Source organism: Calonectris borealis, chromosome 10, assembly GCF_964195595.1.
Source record: "Calonectris borealis chromosome 10, bCalBor7.hap1.2, whole genome shotgun sequence".
Taxonomy (NCBI): domain Eukaryota; kingdom Metazoa; phylum Chordata; class Aves; order Procellariiformes; family Procellariidae; genus Calonectris; species Calonectris borealis.
Window position 1 is genome coordinate 7073675 of NC_134321.1, and position 20849 is coordinate 7094523.

The 20849-nt window shown below is 38.9% G+C and overlaps 1 protein-coding gene across 1 annotated transcript in view; it reads left to right on the forward strand.

The window, feature by feature from the left end:
• SUCLG2 (succinate-CoA ligase GDP-forming subunit beta) overlaps window positions 1-18683 on the forward strand; it is a 130025-nt gene extending 111342 nt beyond the window's left edge. The window contains exons 10-11 of the mRNA XM_075158678.1: window positions 9176-9296; window positions 16780-18683. Coding sequence (XP_075014779.1) covers window positions 9176-9296; window positions 16780-16895 — 237 coding nt within the window. The 3' untranslated portion in view covers window positions 16896-18683. The remainder of the gene's footprint in view (window positions 1-9175; window positions 9297-16779) is intronic.
• The last annotated feature ends 2166 nt before the right edge of the window (window positions 18684-20849 follow it).

The window sequence follows — 20849 nt, forward strand, 5'->3', positions numbered from 1 at the left end:
TTTGAGTTCAAATGATTTAAAATCATTTGGCCTTTTGCCTTTTAACACATCATAAAGTATGATGAAACTGTACACAGATGCACCCCAGGGCATAGCATGTTGCTGAAATAACAGGAACACATGCTACCTGTTGTATCACATTGCTTAAATGATGATCACATTGCTACGTTATTTTTCAGAAAGCTGATTATTGTTTAGCAAAAATCTAATTTGAACTTCAGACACTAAGAATGTTAGAGAAATTGTATTATGTGCCTTTGATTGAGAAATTAATCTGAAGTGGAGAGGCAAAATTCAGCAAATATTGGATCAATTTTAATAGACTGCTGTTGTGGAAGAACTACTTGCCGTCATGCTACTGTATAAACTGTCTTGGATGACTGGATTTGGAGGGTATCTATAACTGATCATGTTAATATGGTACAGTCAAATAACATGAATTCCCTAAGAACTTCATGACCAGTGCTTACTGCATGTGCCTACAAAAGGGATGGTGTGGGTGCATCTTGTTTTGCTAGAATAAATTCCCCCAAATCAGACCTAAACATGCAACTACCCTTAGTTCTGGGTGCACAAAGAGGAAATTAAGAGAAATCTGAAATATTTTACTCTCATCTGACACACAAAAACGGATCACGTGTGTTTTTCGGTCTTGCAATATGTGGTCATGTAGGTGGTCATCATCCGGTAATGTTGTATTGGTCTGCATTCTGATCTGCTCATCCAGGGGCTTGATCTGCTTGAAGTTCAGATATTTAAATGATAGTCAGAACAAATTTATGTACTTTTATTCCTTGTACCCATGATCTGATAGAAGAGTTATCCTCCCATATTGGCACCAAAAATGCAATTTTCCTAGCAACTACCAGCTGCATTTTGTCCCCAAAACAATACTAAAAGCTGTTGTCCTGATTCTCAAATATACTTCAGAATAGTACTTTGTGGTCTCAACATTTTTCTTTTCCTCTGTTTGCTTGTTCTTGTCCCTTATTATCATAATTAGGGATTACCTTAGGAGGTGGTTGTGCTTCCTATCAGTAAAAGAACATGCCTGCATGGTTGCAGGCACTCACTTGCCTGCTCTGCCTGTATTCTGAAGTAGGACTAATTAGCTCATACTCTGGACTGTATTGACATGGTGTATGTGGTTACTGGACAGGAGGTGACTGATGTCTTGCCAGGCGGTCGCACAGGCATAGGAAGCACCTGATGGTTTGCATCTTCATAAACACATCTGAAGTGTGATCACATACCAAGGGCTCCGCAGGAATGACGGCATTGTTGTGATGAATGTGTTTGCGCCAGGGCTCAGGGTGTGCAAAGTGCGTGTCCTGCAGACAAGGAAATGTTCCAAAAAACGGCTCAATGTGAGACTTGCCTCACTGAAAAGTAATATTGAAATGAAGGTTCCCAAGGTCACATTGCTGCCTGCCATGATATTTTGGAATTTGAAGGAGATTGTGCACCTAGAATTGGAATATTTCTGTTCCCAAAACATGGGCTCCTCGCGACTGGGCAAAGGAAGGTCTCCGGGGACTGTTTCCAATACCATACTGTGGTGTGTAATCTGCCAGTCCTCATGTCGTCTCATACCGTTAATTTAATGAGCTCTGATCTCTTAAATTTTTTTGTTATGTCAGGCTACAGAGGAGTAAGACAAAATCCCCGGTCGGAGATGTTCCTGGTGGTCCATTCTGGGAGCCGTCTTTGGTATCAGAGGGCAGCAAAGCTCTCCCTGCTCTCCCAGAACCCTGCTTACCTGCATGCTTTTCTTACCCCGTCGAAGGGCCACAACCTGGATCTGGTCGGTTATCAGAGGGTTGTTGCTGAACCATTTTCAAAGCAGCAAAAGCCAATAAAGTTGTATCCTGTTCTAGATCCTGAATTTGCCATAAGCAGGAAGGACTGAAGACTGTAGGCTGACTGTTTTAGCACATCAGAAACCGGAGCCACAAAGTTTTGATTTTGCAAAAAACATGGTATCTGGGACTCTTAGCCTGGCACTAAAGGAGTCGCATTGCTAAAAGGACTTCCTCCAGTGCTGGGCTGGTAGGCAGGCCAGATACTGCCGGCTCACCAGGCATTCAAGAAAAGGGCTTAACATACAGCAACTGGATGTAGCAGAAACGGGGCATTCGCTCTCGGTGAGACTTGCATTCCTTAGGAACCTCTTGAATACAGGCCGAAAAATAGCATTGGAGAAAATACTTAATCTGCCTTTCCTACCTGTCAGCCAGTCCCCCCAGATAGAAAAACCTGAATTTTGTTTTGGGGATTCATCAGAGTTCCTTTCCTGCTGTGGCATAAGGGTGCATTACTAGTGAATTTAAACCTTGACCTATTTTAGAATAGTATAAAACATTCAAAATTACATTGTATCAGTATTTCTTCACCCGACTGCAAGCTTTCTTGCTTTGCTTGTTGTTGATTCAACCTCCTTAAATTTATCACCTTCAGACTTTCAAAATTCCATCCCAAAGAGGCAAAATAATATTTTGCATCATTTTTATAAAGTAAAATGAGATAGTTTGGCTTTAAGTAGAAAAAATAACCTTGCTCTTCTCTCTAAGGGGATTTTTATATTCCTTTTCCACACTGAATTGCACTGTCCTCTAGTGGCTATTTTAAGCAATTGTTTTTGTGTTTTTAAATTTTCATACTGCTGTGCTACAGTAGGTTTAATCTTTCATTTTCAAATGAACCATAAATGTTGTCTGATATAAAAAGCTCGAGGATTAGAGTAATATTTCAAAACTGGATAAGAAAAAGTTACATTTGACCTGCGGTCCAAGTTATAATAACAGAGACATTTAAAAATGTTTGTATCTGACTTAGCAGTTGAGCAGAAAGATATAGAGTGAAGATGCAAGTGTATAGCATCTGTGTTTTATTACATTTTTATTACATTGTTATTGAGAGTTGGAGATAATCTGCTTCTTTCACATTGAAACAAAATGTAAGCTGTGAACGAATGAATAATAAAGACCAATGGAATAATAGGAAGGATTAAGTGCACCTTATTAGATTCAAAGTGAAGAACTATGCATCCCATTTTACCCAGTGGTTTGGTTTTTTTCGTAGTATTGCTACCTACCTCTTAAAAGGCATAGGGAATAGATCTTTGTCTGGCACATAAGAACATTTGACTTGTAATCCCGGTAAACTCAACCATCTCCAAAGGGTTTGGAAAATATCCTCACCTCTCTGCCTCAGTGTCTGTGTCTCCAAAACAGATAACAAGGAGATTCGGTTTTTCCTTGTCATGCTGAAGATTTCTTTCTTAATAAAAGCAATGTGTAGCCACTAGAAAGTTGAATGAGAGAATGTTCCTTGCGGACCTGTAGCTAATTAAATATATGTTCCTAGGATTCTCTAGTCCTGGCAAAGCTGTGTTCATGTAAGTCTATCTTGCCTTGCACGTCTCTAAACTGCATCTTCAGTGCTTGTGTCCCAGCATCCTGCAACATGAGCTTCCCCACATTCTTTGATATGTTTGAGCGATTTGAGAGTCCTGCCACTGGTGTTTATTATGTTGAAGGAAGGAGAGTAGAAACAAATGCCTGGCAGTATGCTTGCTGCTGGCTTGCTTTTCTTGTTTATTTTCTGGCAACTTAATGATTTAGTTTGGTAAAGGAATGTGTTTTTGCAGACACAAAATTAGACCCTGCTGACCAGAAGGATTGGGAGACACGACACATGTTTTAACCTCAAAAAATGCTAGAAGCCTCCAGGCAGGAACGTTTGCCAGCTGTACCGTGCAAACCCACTGTCTTCCATGTAGATGTGACCTGCGGCGTCCTGGAGAAGAAAACTTGACAAATACAGTCTGCTTCATATTGTCTGGGTACACTTTTAGCTGATGAAAGAGTTAGGAGTGATCAATAAATTAATTCAGTTAGCTTGAAATGTAAAGGTGTTTTTTTCAGCTTTCAATCAAAGCAAACTGTAAGCAAATTCTTTGCTAGTGTAGCTTTTAATTTGCTGCAGATGTAGTTTTACTGACAGTTGCTGAATAGCTTGTTTTCAACTAAAATAAATGGACTGAGCTTCAGAGCAACAATTTACAGCAAGGTCAGAGATTGTATTGGTGATTTTATAATAATATTTATAGTTCATTGTGTGAGTGTTCATGCATCTGTATGTGCATATAAGGGAAAAGATGCATACAAAGTCACAAGGCGTACATCTGACACTGCTAATAATTGGAAAACTGTTGCAAGTCTTTCCCGCTGTCATCAGATGAGAAAATGTGGGGGTTTTTTTGAAAGAGCTTCTCATAAAAAATACACTAGCAGAAGCTTTGATTAAAGGGATCTGAATGTTGGAATAATTATGTTTTTGAGCTATCTTTATGTCAGCCATCCTGAAATATTTTGTTAAAACATGTATTTTAAAACACATATTTAAAAAAAACCCACACTTATGTTCCAGTATATATTTTCAGTAGTATTCAGAAGAGATCTGTGCTGTACAATCATGGTCTTGATGATTTGGGGTTTGATTTTTATTGGACAGTTCTCTTGTATTGCCTCACATTTTTGTACATAACTAATCATTCTGATCTTGAAAGGCAATAGCTAAGAAAGTGGTTTCACAATTGTCTTACACATTCCCACGTATCCCAGGTCTTAACAGCACATGGGGGGTTATTCCTTGCTTCAGGGCCTGTGTTCAATGTTCCTGCAGGATCAGTCGGATCCGGGAGCTGCTTTGGCATCTGCGTGGCTCAGATGCTAATACAGGCAGAGGAGAGGGGTGTTTATGTGCAGGGGGAGGGAGGGGGGAAAGCAAGACAGCTTCTCTGGTGACTGCCCATACTTAGATCATCTTCAAATGATTACGAAACCTCAGGCTGAGTTAATTTGCATTCATGTTTGGATTTCTGGATTGTGTGAGGTTCAGAGCTTTACCTTATATGAAGTATCTGCCATTGTTCAGTGCTACAGCACATTGTTATCCTAAGCCTGTTGTAATTGTTCTGTGGTAATAACAAAGGTGGAAAATGAAAGAGAAGTAACAACTTGCAAGTGTCAAGTTTTTGTCCTCTCTCTTTTTGTGTACAGAATTTGTGGTGTTAGTGCAGGCTCTGAAGGATATTCAGCAGACTGGAATGCAGCGGCTGCAGACAGCGAGACGTCCTCTGTATAGATTTATAAATGGGCTGTAGGAAGGGTGGAATGCTTTATAGGTGCTGCCTGTATTAATCCTTAAGTGTATGATGATCAGATGTCAGTGTGCATTTTGTTAAGGCTAAGAACATTTTAGAGAAAAAAAAAAAAGGGCAGAAAATATAGTAAATGCACACACACTATATCTATTTTTTAGAGTGCAGGCAGGTATGCTAAAGCTGCTTCTGCTGTGTGTAAAATACCCTTAGTTGCGTGGAACCTGGCAGCCTTGTGGATTATGTTGGTGATCCAATATAATTCTAACAGTAATCTGCTAGCACCATTACTTCAGTTAGTATACAGTTACACTTATTTGGGGTGGGGTTTTTTTGGTGCCAAACATTCAAAGCAGAATTGCAGGCTTTGTCAAGACTCACTTTAACAAAAAGTCACTGTAAATTAAACCTGTTAGTTTTACTAATAAAGCAACATGGATTTTATATAGATATAGCTATACATAAATATATCTAATTTCTTATATAAAGAGAGAAAAGGCTATCTGTGTGTCTGCATATATGTGCATATAGTATTTAGGAGCTGTAGGATTAATGGGTATTCCGGTATTTGCAAAGATTCAATACCATATCTAACATGAAGACAGTGATAACGCAGCGTTGCTATCACTTTTTCTTCCCAGCATCGGTGCTTAGACCTGGCGGACTGCGGGTTGTTACCACTATCGATGGTGATGTCTTCATGCTGTTGTGGGTTCCCTTATTTCTGCAGAGGAGTCCATAATCAGTTGCGAGTATACTTGATGGTCATTTCACATCTATCAATGGTTTTGGTGGATGGAAGGAAGCTAACCTGTGGATATACTGCTATCTTTAGTTTCCTTAACAAAGTTGCTGAAATACAAAGTAATTTTATAAGGCATGCTGTTGGGTAAAAATGGTTATTAGAATAATAATGCTATCAAGTAACCTGTCTTGTATGTAGACAGTTTCCTCTCTCCTTAATATGTTTAATAGTCCATATGCATTAGATACCGACCATGTTAATATGTAATGGTTCTGGTATACAACGGGAGGTTTATTTTTCTTATAGACTTAAATAATACAGAGATTGTGCATTCTCTGAACATATGAAATACTGAAAACCTTTTCATCCATATACTGGGTCTGAATGTTAGAGTTCTTTCAGCTGGAAATGCAAGATCGAGTCAGGCTACAGAAGCATATATAAACAATGTTCACAAATTTCAGTGGAGTTAAAGTGAATCTCAGCGTCATTTGGACTGATCTTTTGGCTTATTTGGAAGATTACAATAAAACCCGAGATTGAATTCTCTACCTGATTCAGTTTCTTACGGATTGAATCCTTTTAGACTCCTCTCTAATTTAACAGTGTATTTTTATTAAAGCCAAGCATACAAACATCAATTATCCAAGCTGCATCTAATTTCCTTCAACATTTTTTTTTTTTCCTTTTGCTGCCAATGGATTAGAAGACCTGATTAGAATTCAACTTGAAAGCTGAAAAGCAGATCCTTAAATGAGAATGTCTGCATTAGGAATTAAAATATCTGTACAGGGCATAAAATCCTCCTCCTTATCTCTAATAATGTAAACACACTTGGTTAAGTTGATCTGTCACATGCCTGGTGCATTGTCACTGAATTAGAACCATGTATTAGAAAGGGCGGAACAGTTTCTGTGGCTTGTCCCACTGATAGAATACATCACTAGTATATTTTAACATCAAAGTGCTTGCATAGATATCTCTCTACCATAAGGGTTAGTGTGATAAGAGTTTGAAGGGCTCGATTTTCTTCTTTGTGTTTTCACGTCCTAACACCAAGAATGTTTGCATGTGCACAAGCAGTAGGAGCAAGGCAGAGAAGGGGCCTTGCCCTCTGAGGTTTCACTGTTGGTAGATTCTACAGAGTTAAGGATTTTATAACAATGCAAAGGTGAAATAAATAATTGCAGTGGCATCACCAACTTAATATCCAGAAAACCTAGACTGGTAAATGCATGCATTTAACACAACATTAAAGTGTTGGCCCATGTCTAAACTATAAGAAAGGGTTATAAAATCAATTAAACTGTATGTTTTGCTTTAACTGGATTATTTAATTTCCTTCTGATACCTAGTGTGCTCTGCCTGTGATGAGGAAGCCGCGTCATGAGCCGTATGCAGGCTGTTACTGTGCAGGCTCTATGAACTGGAGCAGTTGGTGTCATGTGTACTGAATCATTTTACCTAATTTCAGAGGGAGAAACTTGGATATCGGGATTTTTAAGGGAGTTTATTATTAATTATTGTTCTACTTATATAGCATTAGAGATGTTTTGTGCTTTGAAAATGCACACAAGAATTCTGTTTATAGTATCGGGATGCCCGGAAGAGCGAGCAAATCTTAACTGAATGACGCCACTGCAAATAGTAAGAGGAGAAAAGTAGCAGGGGCAGGCAGCATCCTAGCACATCACCACTGGAAAACTAGATGAAAGAGTTGGTGGCTAATAAGCTTGAGAGGAGAAAATGACACTGTGTCCCGTATGGTCAGATGGGAACTGTTCTGGCTACTTTTGGGTGGCATCATGAGAAGTCTTGGGGCTAGGAGCAGCAGCAGGTGATGAGAGAGATGTCAACAAGGTAGTCCCATTGCCATCTTCATTTTATGACTGTTCTGCTAGCATTGGAGTTGTATAGTGCAATGTAAATGCAGCATATGTTTACAGTAAGGGATATTTTTGCAGCCGAGGGTACTGCTGAAGGATATTGGTGAGCTGATTTCATGTGGGAAGCAAAGAATGTGTTGAGATTTTTTTTCTTTTTATTGCTGCATTGTGGATGGCAGTATTACTAACAGTGGTGAGCTTTCAATCTGTGTGTGTGACTGCAGGAGTTAATTGTCACGTTTTGTCTGCAGAGAAATATTAAACCTGATTGTGCAGAGCTATAAACGTGCGTGACTGCAGGGAATTTTCTTGGTGCTGGTATAAGTCTGGCTACCTGGAGGTGGGCAAAGTGAATCTGTTCATCTTGTGCAATGAGTTAAGCATAATTGCGGTTGACATCATGCACAAGTGAAATCCAATGATATTTCATTCCTTCAAACCTAATCCCCGCTTTATCTTGTCTTCTTTTGAGTCAGTGTGATTCTGGCAAAGCCTGTTTGTGACACCCAGTGAAGCTTATTGTAGAGTACCCTGAATGGTGTGGATTAGCCCCACTATGGAATGAGAAACAGCATCGCTGCATCTGTGTGGTGTCCCCCTTGGCTTAATAAGCCATGGTGGGAAGCCTGGTATATGAACTTGGGTTCAATGTTATACTACCTTACCAAGTGCAAAGAAACCGTATTAATATCTTGTATGTATTAATGTCTTGTATGTTGTGAAAGGTAATTTAGTTGTGAATTGGGTGCAGGAATTTCAGTTTCCAGAAACTGATGACTAGCAGGTTTTTGAGGTTATCAATTAATCTGTTGTAATGAATGTTCTTCATTACATGCCTCTCCTTGTTAATTAGAAGGGATTTTTACTCCTCTTTATCAAGTCAGGGCAAGTATATTACCTTTTTCTCTGTGCTGCTTATGATAAAGTGCGTATCCAGATTGTTTTGTGAAGTGTCCCCATGAATATTTCATTGCATGTGCATCTGCACATTCATACGCTGTGTTTTCTGAGCTCCAACCTCTGATGACTGTTCAATACATTAAAAAAATCCAAAATATAGATTGTTTAATCTCTTTTTATTTATACTTATCAGTAGAAATTCCCCTTGTCTGTGTAGTAATGTGTTTATGACATTAACTACCATGCCAGCTTAGACCAAGGCAATTAATCACTGCTACACGCTACAGAAACAACAATCTCAGAATCAAGTTCTCTGAGTAGAGAGGTGAAGCTTGTACCTTCCGTAAATGAGAAGCTGCCTGACAGAGGGGAATTTGTACCCCGGTTTGGGTCTTTTACCTGCATTTATTTAAAAAACAAAGCCAAAACAAAACACAAACAAAAACCCCACCTATTTCCTACTCTGTTTCTTTCCCACAGGTTGAAGCAATACTTGTAAACATTTTTGGTGGGATCGTGAACTGTGCCATTATAGCCAACGGTATTACCAAAGCTTGCCGAGAGCTTGAGCTGAAAGTACCGCTGGTGGTCAGACTGGAAGGTGAGTGCTAATGGTGTCGGACAAAAGTCGTCCCTCAGGTGCACAGTAATCCACTCTGGCTTTCTTCGATCTCTAAGCTCTAAACAGATTAGTCTCACACAACAAGAATATGTCCAATTCTTCATCCGTAGCATGACCTGAAGTCAATAAACTCTTTCCTTACACATTTCTGTATTCCTGGTCCCTGGTGGTACTTGAAGCAATGAAATTTTGCAATGAAAGCATTATGGTTTTGCTTGTAACATTTGCATTGCAAATAGAAATTATTTTGATGCAAGTTTCTGTTTACTGGGAGGTATTTCTTTTTTAAATGATTTTTACTGAATGCAATTCCATTATTGCTAAACCTGTAGTAACATATTTTCTTCAATTTACTCCAATATCATAATTAAAAGAAAGATGTTAGAACCAATATTTGTGAGAGAGAGATTACTGTAACGTGTTCTTTTACCCAAATATCGAATCCAGCTAAAATCCATTAAAAAACAGAAGATTTGGTAATGGTAAGGAATATATTTTTTAGTACATCCAGTATTGTTAAACTGGAAACAAAAAAGTAATAGGGAGGTAAGAAACAGCGCTCTTTGGCAGTTACTGGCTTTAATATAATGGCAGTGGATACGGAGTTCTGTCTCTAATTTTGGAGAAGTACCCTGAAGGAGGAAGGGAGATTCTTCTTCTGCCATTGAATGAAAAAGTGCTTTGATTGAAATCAGCACACGACTCTGGTAAGCTTAAAACATTTCTTTTTTTGCTAAGTAGGTTTGGAAAATAGAGGGTTTCCTGTTGTTTTTGGTTTTTTTTTTAAAGCCTGTTCCTCAAAAATGTCAAAATTCATGTTTGGGTGTGTGTAAAGAGCATAAAATGTCCTATCACTCAGCATTGGTGGTGAAAGGAGGAAAGGCATCCCTTTATGTACCTGAGATGCAAAACAGTAAGGTCTTTTTTAACACTATGATAGAGGGGGGAGGAAAAAAGTTCTGAATACACCAGACTTTTTCCTTTTCAAAAAATAAAGTCACCAGGACTCATGAAGGTGCAGGTTACCCATGAAGCCCTTTGGTGAGGGTGGTACTTGTTTTGCCTTTCATGAGAAAGCAGGGCTTTCCCATCCCTCATTCTCATGCTACATTGCACATGATACGTAGTTCACATCAGGGGACACCACAGCCCAATTTTGCCCTGTAAAAGTTCTGCTGTGCATTTCACTGCAGGGTTCGAACGCTTTCCAGAGTGCATTCTTGGTTTAACATGGGTAGACTTTTGCTGTGGTAAGTGCAGGAAAATTTAAATACTCTAAAATGGATTTTAGAAACAAGTTGTGAAAATTTTCTTTGGATGATGCAGCACCACTAAACACCTTAAGAGAGAAAGTAGATAGTTTAATATGGATGAAGGAGAGACTGATGGATGTTGTTAGAAGCAGGAAAGTTTCATAATGTAAAATCTCATTGTTTATCAGCTCTAGGCAATGTTGTTTAGCTTTTTGTCATAGCAAAAAACTTTTCCTGTCTGTCATAGCTGGGAAAAAGCTTATCCGCCAGATCTGCAAGGCTTCTCATCTATTGTAGCTGTTATTTTTTTAAGTGAATATATTGGAAAAGCCATTAGTTTTCCTTATGAACAAGATAGTTGCAAGTTGTTTCTATTGCAATATTTGAAATGGTATAAGAGAAACAAGAAAATCAACTTCCTCATTTTAAAAACTGCAGTCTGCTAGGTCTGCCACTGGGTTTTCTTGACCTTTCTCCAGTACTTTCAATAGTTCCATGATTGTACACAAGTAAGGGTGAATTTTTTTTTTAAGGTGACTTCTGGGAGATTGCAAGAGGCAAAGCAGTCCCCGGGCTGAATGAGGAGAGTCCCGGTGCTACTGCACTGTGGAGTTTGGCTGGAAGAGAAGGTGTGGAGCAGGAATGCCTCTGCCTGGGGGTTGCAGAAAGCCCTGCAGAGGTGACTGTTCCCCTTTCCCCCTGTTCCCCTTGTGCCCTGCGACCTTTATGAGAGTCGTGTGCTGTTTCATCCACAGAGGCCGAAGCTGAATCTTCAGCAAAGATTTTAATGCAAACATCTTTTCTTGGTCATCTTCCCATGATTGCTTACTCTTTACTAGGTTGGTAATAATGCTCCTCCTAGACTAGTTGCTGACTCCAGAGATGGCAATACCATGTTTTCTTTAGGAAACTCTGTCCCAGTGTAATACAGCAGACTCTCCCTTTTGCATAATATTTATCTCAAAAGTTTTTTAATTCCTTCTCTTATTCCTAGTGTTACCCATCAGTTCACCCTAAACGAAGAGCTATTATGTTTACAGCCTTCAGACGTTGTACTTAGAAACTGTTAGCTTGTAACTCCTGCTTTCTCTGCCTCCTTAATCATCCAACCAAGCAAAATATATATATATATATATTTGGTTCTTTTAATCTTTCCTCAGAAATCAATCCGTTTGGATCCTTAATCATCTTCATTGTTCTTCTTTGAACTCATACCGGGTTATCCAAACATACAAGGATTTTGAATTAATGATGAGGACTGTGGAAGTAATAAGGCAGCCCAAGACTTTTTAAAATGTCACCAATAACATTTTACACTTCAAAAGGAGAAAAAAGGACAAGCACTTTATTGGATTTCCATTTTGAACGTTTTTCCAACGGTTCATGATTTATTCCCATAAATCTAACAGATTTGTGACCCGTACTTTAAAGACTCTTTGCCCACATGCGCTGTATTACAAATGTCTTGATGACTAGAGTTTTAATCAGTCAAATCTGTCCTGATTTAGCAGGATTCTGTGGACAAATCTTTGTTCTCAGTTGTATAATAATTACAAGCTGTTTTACTAGTGGATAAAGAAAGGATTACTCTCCTCTTTGAAAACAGTAACGTTATAATTACATGTATTTACTTGCCTTATCAGTAAAGAAATCACCAGCTGAGATGCGGGATTATTGTTGTTTAAAAAGCTCATGGACAAATGGAGAAACGACATATTCCAAATTTTATCTTTTACAGATGTAGAAAACTAACTTCTGCTGGTTTTATGCAGCATTTTTTCCTCTTTAGAGTGTAATGTACTTCAGTTAAGTTTTATGAAAACTAACAAGGAGCTCTGAATGGAAGCCAAACTTTGTTTCTCATTTATGTAGCTCAGAGTTAGATGAAAAAAGGAAAGAATGAAAAAGAATTGTAAATTAGGTGTCCTCTTCCTATGCTAGAAATTTTACATTCTCTCTCTTTCAACAAATTAATTCTCTGCTTCTGTGGTCATAGCACAAGAAGAATTGGGAGGAATTAAAACTACTTGATATGTTGAAACGTAGCTAGAAGCAAGTTGGCTTTTATTCACATGTCTGAATCCAGAATTTCCTGTTATATTTTCAGCCATGTGATTCGTGATCTTCTGTGTTCTTCAGAATCTAATGGTTTTTTTAATATATTCAGAAATCTTTTACACACAAGTGATATACAAGCTCCAATTTGTATATCTTGCTCAAAAATATAGTTTAGTATGTATGCCTGTGATTTTTAGTATCCCAAATTGCCTATCAAGAGAGAAGAATGGGATATTGCAAAGTCACATTTAGAACTTTATTTGTATCAACCTCTTCAGACATTTTGGGTTTAAACATTCAGCACAAATTTAAACGTGCTTGAGTCTTTCCCAGTTTGGATGTAAACATGGGGCAGGGGAAAAGATTAAAATATTCTTTGGGAAAAGTTTAAGATAGAAAAGGGTGAATGGGGGTGGACAGAATAGAAAAGGTTTAATTGTCTCTTACGAGACAATTTTTAAAGTGAAAGTTGGTTTATTCTTGACTGCAGAGCCAACAGCTACAAGATGTGTGAGCCACCAAAACTTCATAGGTTCCCTAAGCTAAAGGTCATTACTTAAAGCTGATCCCCAGCCAAACCTCAAATCAAGTGTTGACTGAAGGTTAGCTGCTGATGGACTTTAAACCTTGTCCCTTATTCTCCAGTACCTCTGTCTTTGAGACCTGAGAGGCTATGAGTTTCCAGCTTGTGGGCTAGCAGAAATGACATAACCTGGACCCACGCCAGGGAGGGAAATTTGGCTCTTAATATGCCTCATCAGTGTAGCATATCAAAGCTGAACCATTACCATTGGTAATGTAACATGGTCACAATGTGTTCACGTCAATACTATTGCCAGATGTACTGCATATTGTGAAATATTCTGTCATAGCAGAATGTTTTGGGTAGATCAGATTATTTTTTACGTTAGTCTTCTATTTCTTAGGATGTACCGAATGTGTCACACACAATACAGCTGTGTCTTCTCCCCTTATATCTTATTTACCTGAAAAGGTAGAAATGGCATTGCAGAGTCTTGCATCCTCTCCAGCCATCAGCATTAAACAGTGGCAATTTAGCCTGTTCCTAATGGTTTTATGACAGTGCAAGTGAATAAATGAACGTTATCAAAATCATGTCGGAGTATGGTTGGGGATGTTTTATTTGTTTGGTTTTTATTCAACCTGTGCAGTCCTCTTGACTCATTTGTAACAATGTGTGCTGGTATAATCCTACAATTTATAGAAACATGCTTAGATAAAATATTTATTACTAGGATTTTTAGGTAATGAGTTGAATAGATTCACTTTGCTAGTGAAAGCAGAGCTTTCAAGGCAATGGAAGTGTAAATGTGAGCGATTGCATGTACACAGAGAGGTTGTTTCAGAACCCAAGTTTCAGAAGGAGGATATTTAGATTAACAAGCCTGAAAGTATCTGCTGATAAAATTACATCTTTCCTGTTTTCCCATGGAGTGTCATTGACAGTAGTATGTGTCAGAAGGAAAAAACTTTTTTCTCATTAGAAAGCCATTCCCTTAATAGGAATCAAGTTTAAAAAAAAAAAACAAACGAACAAAAAAAAATCCAAACAAAAACCCTCCAGCAACAACAATGAAAGCCCTATAGCCTTCAGTCCTGTGAATTTTCACTGTTTCTCAGTTGGCTACAGGGTAGGTGAAGGGCAGGTTCTTTCGATAGCCTGTGTGTGGGATTCTGTTTACAGTTCTCTGACACCATCCAGTGGCAGGAGGTTAATGTTAGAAGAGTGGGATTATTTATTTGTGTATTTTAATGTCTACTGCAATAAGATGATACCCTTTGTAGATTCTTAAATGTTTCCTGTGTTTTCTGAACATTTCATTTTAAAAATCTTACCTCTGTTTTCAGCAGGATCTCATTATAATTTCTGTATTCTCCATATATCTAAAATACTTATCACAATGGGATAAAAACTATCATTAAAAGAAGAAACTACAGCAAAGGAAATGCTTGCTGAAAAATATGTTTAGTTGTACGGCCTGCCTATAAAACAGTACTTTATTTAATCAATACAAAATGTACCCTATTCTTTTGACTGCAGTGAGATTTTTTTTCAGCTTTCATATTTTCATTTGTCTGCATAAACTCCCCCCTCCCTTCTTAGTGGACTGTGTTTTGTATTGATTTTGTAATGCATGTTAGACAAGTGGTGCGTAGAGCAATCAATGCAGTGCAGAATAGATCCAATGTATTGTTCCCACTCTGACCTGTTAGTAAATTAATATTGGCCACTTAGTGAAGAGCAAAAGTTAGTTTTAAGTACGTGGCTATCACAAACAGCATAATATTTTTCTCTGTGGGAAAATTTCCAGGAAAATTTTTCCCTCTCCATTTTTTTTCTCCTCACAACACTTTGCCTTGTAGAATCCTGTTTGAGAGATCGGTACAATCTTGACTGTTTAAAATGTTTATCACACTTGTATCTAAATAATAGATAAAACCTTCAAGACTTGATAGGAATCGCTATACAAATGTGAGGAGCTGAACAGAGAAGAGAACCTTCCTAGTGCCTTCTGACTTCCCTGTACAGTTCTGTACTGGCAATTAACAGCTTCCACATTATGTTATATAGGATGGTTGAAAAAAAATCAAATATTATGCTCTTTTTTGCCTATATATTCTTTTTTCTGTAGGAAAAGTCCTATACAGTTCTGGATGTTACTATGCAACCAAATCCCCCTTCTGTCAGAGATTTCAGATGTCTTTGACCTTCCTGCACAAGTCCTACAGTGCGTCCTCTGCATATCGATGGGAAGCATGACCTCTTCTGCCAGTGCTTTTAAACAGCGAGCAGATGGGGTCCCACATTCCTCTTCCAGACACCTGCCTCTCCTATCACAAAGTGCTGGGGCCTGCTGCGACGGTGCCGGGAGTGGGAATCCTGACTTGCGCACGCTGATGAAACAGACTTCTGAGTTTCTCTACTTCTGCTGTACAATTTCAGACATTTTAGAAAGTCTGCCAAAACCCCAAAATCACCCTTTAAACTGAGCATTCTGGAAGTTGCATAGTAAAGAGTATGCTCCTTGCTTGGTTAATAATTAAGGCTATAATTAGTGTATAGCTCCAAATATAATTAAAATTCATTTTGCTAGGTCTAGGAATTACAAAGTAATTAAGCATTTTGACATGGCAAATGAACAGGGAATTTGATGTGGAGGAGGGGGCTAGAAGTGATCCCAAAGAGGATCAGCTCAGGGTCTTGTGCTTGTGACTAACGGTGTGATCCCGAAGTGTGGATTCCACTTCCTCGGTAGGATATCTGACTGTGGTGCAGAACAGATCAGTGATCAAAGCTTTGGAGAATTCACATTTTCTGTTTGTCTTTGTTTTCCATCAAGACAGAGCTAGAGTAAATGGGAAGGTGATGCACTTGTTCACTTTTATACAAGTGAACAGTGTGAAAAACATGCTTTCCTGAAATATCTTTTTTAATTTACGCTTTTTTCCTTTACTGTGCATGTAGTCTCTTGACTAAATTTGAGTTCTTTATCTACAAAATGGAGCACTTGTATGGCTGTGCAGTCTTCTTCAACATGGGATAATATAGTGCAGCAGCAGAGGAGGGAACGGGGTCGTGCTGAATGCTTCAGAGCTCTGTATGTTCCCCTTATTTAGCAGAAATGCAAAAAGGTGTATTCAATAGCAACTCAAAATCAGTTCGATTTTCAGTATTGCCCAAATCTTTGTCTTCCAATAGCCCGTTTTGCAGCTTTCAGTTAACATGGGTGAATTTTAGTTATAGTTGATTCACTGACTGCTGAGTAGCTGTAGCTGATTGTTGCTAATAAACGTGTTAAATCTTCTGAGTGTCTTAAAGGCCTGATACATGATCCGTTATCCACTGCTCTTGCTGGATGTCCCTACTGACTGGTGGATGTTGGATTGACCTCTGATCTTCACAAAGCTCCTCATGTGGATGCAAGTGCTATTGTCAGATTGCATTGTCTGTCAAAATTGTTACTGAAGTTAGGAGTTCCTTCTTCTCAGCTCAGTCTGAACCATTGAATCTGTTGTTAAACTGAAATGATGTGTAGTTTGAAGCATTAACTACTTTTATAGAGATTTAATAGAAAATACTCATTATTCATTAATATTAATTACTAATTATAGTCGATGTTCCTTTTTAGGAACAAATGTTCATGAAGCCCAGCGTATTCTGAATGAAAGTGGACTCCCCATCACATCTGCAAATGACCTTGAGGATGCAGCAAAGAAGGCAGTGGCTAGCGTGGCCAAAAAATAACAACTTGAAGATTATTCTCATGGAAAGTGTGTGTGTTTCACAAGACGTCATTCCTGTTGTTATTTCAGAGAGGACTAGTGGAGTTTTTCTAAGCAGTCATCAGTGTTGGTGGATTTAATCTGTAATATATGGCAAACTCAGGCCATAGGCTTGCAGGATAGGCTTCGGAAATTTTGCAGCTACGTTCTTGGAAAGTTTGTATGTCTTCATCTAATTTTGGTAATTTTGTTATTCAGAATTGTAATAAGTAATACTTATTATTTTTTTCTGCTTTCCTTCCAAAATTATCACTGATAAACTCCTGATAAGATACAATAATTAATAATTGACTTCTATCAACAGGATTGATCTTTAATCAAACACAATATTTTCATTCACTTTTTTATATTGTAAAGAGTCAGCAAACTAATAATGGGTTTATATTTTTTATGGACTTTTACAGTAATGTAAAAAATTGTGCTTACAATATCTATTTTTATTCAGATGAATAATGTTTATTTTCTTTTTTAGAAATCACACGTCTTGCCTTAAGATGATTTTCTTTTGTAGATGCCAAAGTATACCTCACAATAGGAAAAGGACCTTCCACTCTTATACTGTGCCTATAAGCCGGTGAAATGTGATTCATTTTATTTTCTAGTTTTTGGGAATGAGGTGCAGTGTTTCTAGGTGTCACAGTGCCATACAGAGAGCTCTAGGAGGTCTGCCAGTAAGAAAATGGCTGCTAACTTTTTAAAATAACTTCTTTCGTAAGTATGTCACTGCTGTGAGGTTTTAAAATAAGATGAGAACCTGAAGCAGTTTTCTGTCAGAAGCATGGAGTGTTCTTCAATTGATTTCACTTCCAAAAGCCATTTCTGATTTATTGGGAATAAAACACAAATGAACTTTTCCATTTTTAAAGTATTTGATTTCTCAGGCATCAGTAAAAATATGTACAAGGAAAAAAAAAGTTTCAGTACTCAGATATTGACCGAGATGTATTTTGATTATATATTCTTTTGTAACAGTCAAAATTCAAGCTGTTAGTTACACAAATCATTCATTCAGGGAACCAGAAGACAATACCAAATGGCTTGTGTAACTGAAGAACTCGGTACAAATCTCGCTCAGCCCAGGAATTACATGCCGAAAATCATCAATAAATTTGAACAGTGAACAAATGAGTGGATATTATGATCTGGTGTTGTAAATGGGCAGAGAGGTAAAAATTTGTCTAATAAATTCTTAATTGTGATTTTTGAGCGGCTCTAATCAATACCATGTTCTACTTAGAAAAATGTAAATAAATTTTTCTTGACATTTCCATTAAAACTGTTACATTCAAAATAAATTATCTGCACTAATCTCTGGCTCTTGACACAAATAGTATAGATAGGTTGCTATCATCAATTACTGTAGGTTTTTTGTTCTCCATTCCTTTCTCTACATATTGCTCACGGAAAAAATGTATGACCATTAGAATAGCAATAAATATGCCACTAGGTATGTACTTATTGACTGAATGAAGGAGAAGGGTATCGTTAGCAGTTCTCATGAAGGTGCATAGAAGCACACTGCTTTGAAGGAAGAAATGTTTACCTCACCACAATAAATAAAAAAGTCACACTCTATTTTATGTGTTTTAATAGAAGCATTCTGTGGAAGAACTGTTTATGCAATGTTGTCGCACACTGTGTATCTAACTTCTGGTCTCAGAACCATTCATTGTGTGTGTATGTGATTATTATTCTGCAAAGATTAACACTGTGTACACTGTTTCGTCAAATAAATGTAAAAATGAACCCATTTAATGACTTTGTCCTTTCTATAAAATAGAAAATTGTTTAATTTGTCTATTGTAGTCTGTGTTCTTCTGTTCAGCATTTTGTTACAGGTGGGTGAAATCGAATGCATAGGAATTTAATTTCAATTGGGTAATATCGGTATACTGTTATATACGTGCTTTTTATCTAAAAAAGTGAATCTTTTCATCTCTGTCTTTTCTTTTACATAGGCTAATGGCAGTACACACAAGTTTTATTTCTCTTAAGCCATGTACAGAATAGAACACTATAATTTTTAATTTTCAACTGTCACATGGAAAATTTCTTAAGCCCTGGGTTTGTATTTTTGAACGTTTGGCATTTCACTGGCGCCAAGGCACTGTTTGCTCTCAGTAACTAGAGGCTCCCTTTCTCTGCTCAGCTTGGTGCGGCGTTGTGGACTGGTTTGGTTTTATTTGTGTGGGTCGTTTCTCTGGGTATGGAAATGTGTAAAGTTAGTTTTGGTTTCCCTTGGAAAGGCGTTTTAGTTACATTTCCTGTGTTTTTAGCTGTTATAAACTGCAAGTAAACGCAATGCCTAGAAGGGATGCTTTTGTCTTTTCTCAAGCATGCAGAGTCGCAACCTGGCAGGAGTGCGGTTTGCTGTCCTCAGCAGCTGCCTGCCTGATTGCTGCCCCCCACCGCAGCGGGGCTGGGTGCAACCTCCGCTCCCGCCAGCCTCTTACAGCGTAAACCCAAAAGGCACGTGCATGGGAGTTGCCCCTCCTGCAGAAAGCGAACAGCAGTGTGAGCAGCGGGTAAGTTCCAGTTAATCCCCTTTGTGAAAGTTTTAAGTGGGATTTAGTTAGCCTTTAAATCTTGAAATTTCAGCCTGTATTAATAAAGCTCTGTAGGATTGGGCACTTAGAAGGGAAAACAGGAGGAAACTGTTAATGCTGCCATTGTGTTACATCTTTAACAAGATATCTTTAAATTCTCACCGTGAAAGCATAACAGCTGGGAGTTCTGGAGTAATGTCCTTAACGTGCATTTATACTATCCTATTTGTCAGGCCTGTTCTTCCCTGCATCCGGAAAAGCAGCTGGTATCATGCAAAATTGCTGTGATTGGAACAGCGTGTCAGCGCAAATCAGTCACCAGATGAGATCCTGAGCAGGGCCGTCCCTTCGCAGCAGAGTCTGCCTCCCCAGTGAAGAGCAGTGCTGTGCCGCTTGCCTTGCCCTCCAAGGCGAGCCTTGCCCGGTGACCTTGGGGATTTTCAGACCTGGCACCTACAATAACCTCTGGTTATTACGTGTCGGGTCGGCCCGGATGCTTCCCTTGCGCTGAGAGCTGAGCACAGTACTTGCTGAGTGTACTAAGAGTGGCCCGAAACAGGAGTCTGAGCAGCCTCGCTGGGCTAGAAGAGCCAGGAGGTCTGTGTGCACAAGGCTAAGTGCTGGCAGAACCACGTCCTGTAATAAAAGCTGTCAACTTAGTTACAGAAATCCAAAAACCTCCTAGGCTTAGTGCTGTGTTAGATGACATGTAAAATGCTAGTATTAGATGCTGCTGTAAGCCTCTGAACTGATTGCGAGACCTCATGCCTTGGTTTTCTTTTTGCTGCCTTTCAGAAAATTGGAGGTTTTTTCGAAGTCAAGGTCAGGTCTAGCAAGGGGCAAGTGGGGGAAAGCAGCTCACTGCAGGTTTTGACTTATCTCAGTTTCATTCCCCTTCCTCTGCTGAACTTCCTGGTTTTTTCCCCACTTTTCCACCCACATAGCTCACTCCCTGTGCTTCCTCTCTACTTACGGTGTCGTCCTCAAAACTGGCAGAGTCCACACCGCCGGGTTTTGCTAGGTTTGCACGGTTGGGCTGGCTGGTCTGGCGCTGGATGCGTTGTGTGAGCATCCAGCCGCCTGCCCGGGCGCTGGGAGTGCTGCGGTCAGCCCATCAGCGCCAGCCTAACACCGTGCTGCCAGCAGGCATCGCGACTGGGTGCGGCTGGTGTACGCCAGCCTAAAAGCTGTCCTAGAGTCCTCTCAGTGCCTCTTCCCTACCTGTCCCTCGCTGACCTCGACCTCCCATGTTCTCCACTGGCTTCTGTACAAAAGGATAAATGCAGGAGCAGAAATGGGCTGAGGAGCAGTTAGACTTGCCTGTTCAGGAGTGCTGGGCTCTGAAATGGGGCTGATTCAGAAAAGTTGTA